The 7,338-nt window shown below is 39.2% G+C and overlaps 1 protein-coding gene across 2 annotated transcripts in view; it reads left to right on the top strand.

The window, feature by feature from the left end:
• TMEM244 (transmembrane protein 244) overlaps positions 1-6,936 on the top strand; it is a 26,544-nt gene extending 19,608 nt beyond the window's left edge. The window contains exons 4-6 of one of the 2 annotated variants that reach the window (XM_068231544.1): positions 227-352; positions 679-723; positions 6,693-6,936. In XM_068231544.1, coding sequence (XP_068087645.1) covers positions 227-352; positions 679-723; positions 6,693-6,787 — 266 coding nt within the window. In that variant the 3' untranslated portion in view covers positions 6,788-6,936. The remainder of the gene's footprint in view (positions 1-226; positions 353-678; positions 724-6,692) is intronic. The other variant, XM_068231545.1, reaches the window with a different exon arrangement.
• The last annotated feature ends 402 nt before the right edge of the window (positions 6,937-7,338 follow it).

Here is a 7,338-nt window from a genome sequence, read left to right as displayed (position 1 = left end):
TAATTTTATTCGCTTCATGTTCCCTTTAAAGGAGACACACAAAGAAAATAATTGAGGTTTTATTAAACATTTCATACACCCAATTATGTGCAGAAAAGGGTGTTTTATGTGTTTGTTTGTTTGTTTGTTTTGTTTGTTTTTTTTACCATACTTCTTCACCTACAGAAAGAAAAGAGAGAAAATGTTTCAGAAATACTTTGACTTTTAATAATATTTTTGTTTGCAGTGAATGTTATTTCCCTGGAGGCCACATTTGTAATTAGCAGCGCCCTCTTTGTGTTGGTTGTGGAGGAATGGATTTGGGATTATGCATGCACTGTTACCATGATTCACATAGCAGCAACCTCACTGGGTAAGATACATTCTGCTCTGTTATGTAACTACTACATGCAAAATAAGTACAAGATGATAATGCGTTGGAAGAGATTTCATTAGTTCAATCTAATAAAATGTTATGTTTTTTTTCCCAAATTATATTTACATTTTCAATCCTGTACTGTAAATACAAATGAAACACAGTTCATGTTTTTGGCCAGCACTAAATAATGTTTTCCTATTTGAGCAAAGTTGTGGATTGAACACCCACCCTGCCCAACATATAAGTACATTTAAAGCAATATACTGTAAGAACATTGAAACAAAAAATCTTCAATTATAAAATCTTTGCATTTTTTGCAGTTATGAAGCAAATTCCAATCTCAACACATTGGTGGACTGCCATAGGTAACAATGTCCTTGCATATTATCATGTTATTAGAATGGTAAGAGGAGAATTCATCAAATCCAGTGCAAGGAAAACTGGAGTGGAGCAAATGTCCCGATCAAGGATTCAATTCTGGATTGGTTTCTCTGGGTAGCCTAACTGCTCCATTTCTGCACCGATTTCCAACAGATTTGCTCCAGTTCTAGTTTCAATGGTTTACCAATGGTTTATCTATGATTATATAGTGTACTTTCAACATGGAATTATCACATAAATTAACCTGAAGCAAAAAGTAAATGGAGGCTGCAATATTTATTTACTTTTAAACGATACCAATTACCCGGCAGCCCTGCTGGTCTATATGGCTGCAGTAGTGTATGAATAACACCAGAAACCAGCATGCAGCTGATCTTGTCAGATCTGACAATAATGTCAGAAACACCTGATCTACCGCACGCTTGTTCAGGGTCTAGACTAAAAGTATTAGAGACAGAACATCAGCAGGACCGCCTAACACCGATTGGTATCAAGAGCGGTGTGAGGAGATTAGCGGGGAATGCATGTGCGGATGCCTGTGGTCCTCAAGAGGTTAAAGAAAATCTGAAATGAAAAGAAACTTATGAGATAATAAACTGTATGTGTAGTATGCATAATAAATAGAACATTAGTAGCAAATAAAAGAGTCTCATTGTTTTCTAGTACATAAAAAGTGAGTTGTTATCTATGCAAAAGAGCTTCTCTGAGCTAGTCAACTAACTTGGTCGAACTCAGTCCTGTTTTCTTAAGAGCTTAAACAATTAAGAAACTGGGAGAAAGTTTGAGATAAGGTTTTACTGCAGGAAAGTTCAAAGGGTCATTAGACCTGCTTTGTTTTACAGCTTAAAATACAGAGTGTGGATTCTAAACCACAACTGTGACAGTCTGATGCAATGTTATAAATAAAGCTATATAACTGAAAATAAAAATGAGACTTTTTTTTGCTACTAATGTTCTATTTGTTATTCATACTACACATACAATTAATCATCTCATAAGTTTATTTTTGTTTCAGATTAGCTTTAACAAATTTAAAGGTTTTCTTTAAAAAATTTACTTTTGAGGACAGACTTTGATGAGCTTGGTCTCATAACAGTCTGAAAAAGTTACAGGATACAGCAGATATGAAATACATAAGCATACATACATTGAACATAATAAAAGCAATAACAGTAGCCTCAAAGGACATATATAAAGAAGGCCAAATTATAAAGAGAAAGGTACCACTCATTACATTAGCAAATGATCAGGATAAGTTATTCAAAAATAACTGAGTTAAGGCTCATACACACGCTCAACAAAAGTCTTTTAAATGCATGATTACTTGAACTTGAAGAAGTTGGACGATTTTTGTCAAGTAAAAGACGTGCAAATGACAAGGCATTATCACTGCTAAGAGGCGTCCAACTACTGATAAGACGCAGCTCAGATCAATCCAACTGCTGGATTGCCTTCATGAACAACTGAGAGAAGTTATGTCCAACATGGCTATGTGTACAGAAGTCTGCTACGACATGGCTATGTGTACAGAAGTCTGCTACGGGTTCCGCTGGGTTCTGCGTTCCGGTCCGGCTGGCTTCACTTCCTTCTGTCCGGGGAAGTTTAAACAGTAGAGGGCTCTCTACTGTTTAAACTTCCTGCCGGGGCAGGAAGTGAAGCCAGCCGGACCGGAACGCGGAACCCAGCGGAGAAAAAGACAATGGAGACCGGGGGGACTTGCACCGGCCAGAGCAGGTAATGTATTGCCACTGTGCGTCGGTCGTTGGGCATTTGAATGCTGCTATCGACGCACTGCCGACCCACTGGCGATCGAGAAAAATCTTCCGCACGGACGGCTCGACGGGAATCGACGGGAACGATTGATTTCGGACGGTGATCGAATCTGCTGTATATCGGCGGGAAAATTGTTAGGTGGATGGGCCCCTTTAGACCTAGGTTCCCACATGATACATGTGTGATATACTGTATCTAAATACATTTCTAGCCATATGTATGCCATACAACTAGACAAAGTCCAGTTACATCTCCTTTTATGTCCCTTAACAAATAGTGGCATATCAATCTCTTTTAAAAAAAAAATGAACCTAATCATTTCAACTTGCACTAACAAAGAAAAAGAATAAAGTGTAGAGAAACCGAGAGCCCAATATAGTGTAGTATGTTAAGCATAAATGAAGTAAAGTTATCGTGAGAAAATTATACTCACAAACGTGGGTTACCACAAAGGCAACCACTGTATAGGCAGGTGAGGAGATTAGACCTGTCCTCACTCAGGGATAAGAAGTCGCTCTCTGTAGATGCGAAAGGGGGTAGATCACCCCTCCACCAGGGGTGAACACGGTATAGCAGTAGGAGAACAGAGGCGCCAGCAGGATAAAAGCGGATAAAAACTTTAAAATTTGCTGGGAGGAAGCGGTGGACTTATCTCCATAAAGCAGACACGAAAGACTGTCTGAATAGTAGCAATCACATTTATTAACTAGTACCCCAAAACAGTGCAACGCGTTTCGCAGGCCCAGCCCGCTTCATCAGGCAATAAACATGGGGACAAGACAGAATTTCAGCAATTGCAGGTGTAGCGCCGCACTGAGGCGCTACACCTGCTATTGCTGAAATTCTGTCTTCTCCCCATGTTTATTGCCTGATGAAGCGGACTGGGCCTGCGAAATGCGTTGCACTGTTTTGGGGTACTAGTTAATAAATGTGATTGCTACTATTCAGACAGTCTTTCGTGTCTGCTTTATGGAGGTAAGTCCACCGCTTCCTCCCAGCAAAAAAAAAGAAAAAGAATAGGAAATTACGCCACCAATGCTTCTTACCCTTAGATTGTAAGCCTATTTGACATGCACCCTCCTTTCCCCTGTACTTATTGACTTGTCTTATATATTAATCCCTACATTGCAATTTGTACATAATTGTTTATTGTTACATTACTATTTTGTGTACCATTATATTCACTGTAATGCCCCTGTAACATTGTTTATTGTTGTAATGTCTCCCTTATCTATTGCACAATGCTACATAATATGTTAGCACTTTATAAAGATTAATAATAATATTAATACACAACATGCAGCCATTGCCTACTTGCAAAACATTACACGGTGCAACTTTGCTGAATGCTGTCCTATGATTTCAAAGGTTTTGGGACATGTCAGCCTTCCATTGTCTGTTGCTTGTGACCGACCACAGGGCCGGAGAAAGAGGATTACTGCCTGTAATTTTAACCCTTAAAGAGACACTGAAGTCTCTTAAAAATCAGTTTTTTTTATAACAAAATCCTCTTTAACATATGACCCCTAACTAAACCGCCGCATCCCCGCGGCTGTAATCTATCTAAATCCCCCCCAACTCGCCCTCCGTCTCTCCCCTGCAAAATCCACGACTTTCTTGGTCGTGGATTTTGCTGCCCTGTGCGCTTCCGTGTGAGGCAGAGCTATGAGCTGCAGCCCTACCTCACACGCGTCTGTCAGCGGCAGATCTCCGCCTCTCCCCGCCCCTCTAAGTGAAAGAAGACTGAGAGGAACGGGAGAGAGGCGGCGATCCGGGCTGACAGACGCGCTGAGAGGCAGAGCTGCGGCTCATAGCTCTGCCTCTACAGGAATTGCCCCCCGGGGAGTTTGGGGGGATTTAGATAGATTATGGAGATGTGGCGGTTTAGGTAGGACTATTATGTTAAAGTGGATTTTGTAATATAAAACAAATCTTCTGGAGACTTCAGAGTCTCTTTAAATGTAAAAAGATCAGGTAAAAATTGATGCTCGGTTCACTTTAACAGAATTCCCTGCACTTACACTGCAAGGTGTGTGTGTGTGTGCGTGCGTGCGTGCGTGCCCTTATAGTGGTGGCTATTATTTCACCACTGGTACAGATGCCTAGAGGCTAGTGGTCTGTTAAAGGACACCCGAAGCGAAAATAAACTAATAAAATAAACAATTGTATCTATCTTCCTTCCAGTAAAAATGACTTTTAAGATATTCTACAGTTTTATTTTATGTTTAAATCTACTTATTAAGTTTTAACTGTTTTATTGTTTTTGCTCAATGACACATTCATTGAAGTATGTCAGAGCTAAAACCTATGAACTATTGAACCTTTTTATATCTTTCCTGCTCTATTTTATAGTTGGAATTTCTTATCAGTGAGGGTCACACTGTAGTCACTTCCTGTCTGAGTCAGCCACTTACATACCTGATATTTAACTCTTTCAGGCAGAGAAAGAAAAAAAGGAACACAGCATAGTTATTAGGGTGCTTGGCACTGTACATACCCATGTCTATCTCATGTCACACGTCACTTGGGGTATTCTTTAAAGAGACAGCATGCAAGGAGGTATGATGGAGCTGCGGTTGACATAGCAGCTTCTGGTGGTTGGACTGAGTAGGTTAATAATGCCCTCAGTCGGTCAAGCATTGGACAACACTAAAGATCCAGCATGTCAAAAAATGTGTATGTGATTGGGCCACTCCTGTACACACACAAGATTAACCACTTCACCACTGAGGGGTTTTACCCCCTGACCACCAGAGCAATTTTCACCTTTCAGCGCTCCTTCCACTCATTCGTCTATAACTTTATTATTACTTATCGCAATGAAATGAACTATATCTTGTTTTTTCCGCCACCAATTAGGCTTTCTTTAGGTGGGACATTATGCCAAGAATTATTTTATTCTAAATGTGTTTTAATGGGAAAATAGGAAAAATGTGGGGAAAAAATGAATTATTTTCCAGTTTTCGGCCATTATAGTTTTTAAATAATGCATGCTACTGTAATTAAAACCCATGAAATGTATTTGCCCTTTTGTCCCGGTTATAAAACCGTTTAAATTATGTCCCTATCACAATGTTTGGCGCCAATATTTTATTTGGAAATAAAGGTGCATTTTTTTCAGTTTTGCATCCATCCCTAATTACAAGCCCATAGTTTATAAAGTAACAGTGTTATACCCTCTTGACATAAATATTTAAAAAGTTCAGTCCCTAAGGTAACTTTTTATGTATTTTTTTTAATTGTAAATTTTTTATTTTTTTTTTAATTACAAAAAAAATAAATAAATGGGGAGTGTGGGAGGTAATGAGTTAATTTTTTGTGTAACACTAATTTTTTTCTATGTAAAAAATGCTTAGGGTGTAGTTTTACTATTTGGCCACAAGATGGCAACAGTAACTTTTTGTTTATTGCGACCTGCGAGCGTCCTTCCGGACGCTCGCAGGAAGTATAAGCTTGGTGTAATTGCCTTCTTAAAACAGAAGGAAATTTGCAATAATTCAGTTATAAATGAACATTTGTGGTTACCCACAATGCACACCTACTAAATATGCAAATTATCCCTTTCCGCCCTTGTTAAGCCAAGCAAGCATCCAGAACCGCTGGTTTATAGCAAGCCTATAGCTTTAAGTTTTACACAGCCATATCAAACCCACATGTAGACAGCCTGTTTCGGAACTTTTGGTCCTCATCAGTACATGGCAGGGATTGATAAGGCTGTATGAAAGGAAGTATAAGGAGGCTGTGAGTGTTTGTTATTTTTCACAATGATCGCGCTGCCCATCGGAGAGCAGCGGATCATTGCAGGGCTTAGATCAACGAATGGGAATGGATTTTCCCGTTCATTGATCTCCGGGCGAGCGGACGGCGGCGTGTTTACTAGCGGTGGGCGGCGTGTTAACGAGCGGGAGCGCGGGCAGCGGCCGGAGCGCGGAAAGTACGGATTTCTCCGTCCCTGGGGGTTAAAGGATGGAAAAAGGGACGGAGAAATTCGTACGGGCGGGGGTAAAGTGGTTAAATATTCTTAAATATTTCTTACTATAGACAAAGCTAAATCAGGAACAGTATTAAAGGAAAGCAATATCTTGAAACATTCATTAATCTCACATAAATATTTTCCCATCGTGTTTTTATTTCTATCATGTGTCTTTAATGTGCATGTGTATTTCTACTTTCATTTTAGGATTCGGTTTGATAGCAATGATTGTTGGAGGACAAATGTTGGCGTATCTCCTCTACAAGGACAATTTCATCTATCCAGATCTAGAACATTTTTAATTTTAGTTGATACAGTTATAAGTATGATCTGAAAAATGTTCTCCCCTCTTCCTTCCTCGATATCCCTCCCTTTCCTATAAAAAAGCTGTTATTTTATTATTTGTGTATGTTTTGTAAATACAAATTATCATAAATCATGAGAAAAATAATTGTTTGGCAGGTTGTTTCTATCCATCTATATACTTCCATTATAAAGTGTATAGTCTAATGAACATTGTGGTTTATCATTTACTTATTGAGGAAAATTAAACAATTATCCATTACACATTTGCGGGTACTAGAACTAAGTGAATCTGGTAGATAGAGTACTGTGAAATGCGTGAGAAATAAAGTAGCAGTTCTGGCTCACCCTGCTTTTAACCTGGCATTTTTACAAACCAGAGATGGGACAGGCACTCAGAGTGGATAGCAGTCAGCCCCATTAACCTCCACCTGGCCCAAGGCACCTACCTATTATGCCTTGTGGATGATCCCCCTCTGTTTATACTACACAAATGACTAGAAAATGCAAATGGTCTATGCCATTTGTTAAATCATATTTCTCTAGCAAT

The sequence above is a fragment of the Hyperolius riggenbachi genome, chromosome 4, assembly GCF_040937935.1.
Source record: "Hyperolius riggenbachi isolate aHypRig1 chromosome 4, aHypRig1.pri, whole genome shotgun sequence".
Taxonomy (NCBI): domain Eukaryota; kingdom Metazoa; phylum Chordata; class Amphibia; order Anura; family Hyperoliidae; genus Hyperolius; species Hyperolius riggenbachi.
Note: the sequence above shows the minus strand (reverse complement) of the source record. Positions and strands in the feature narration are given on the sequence as shown.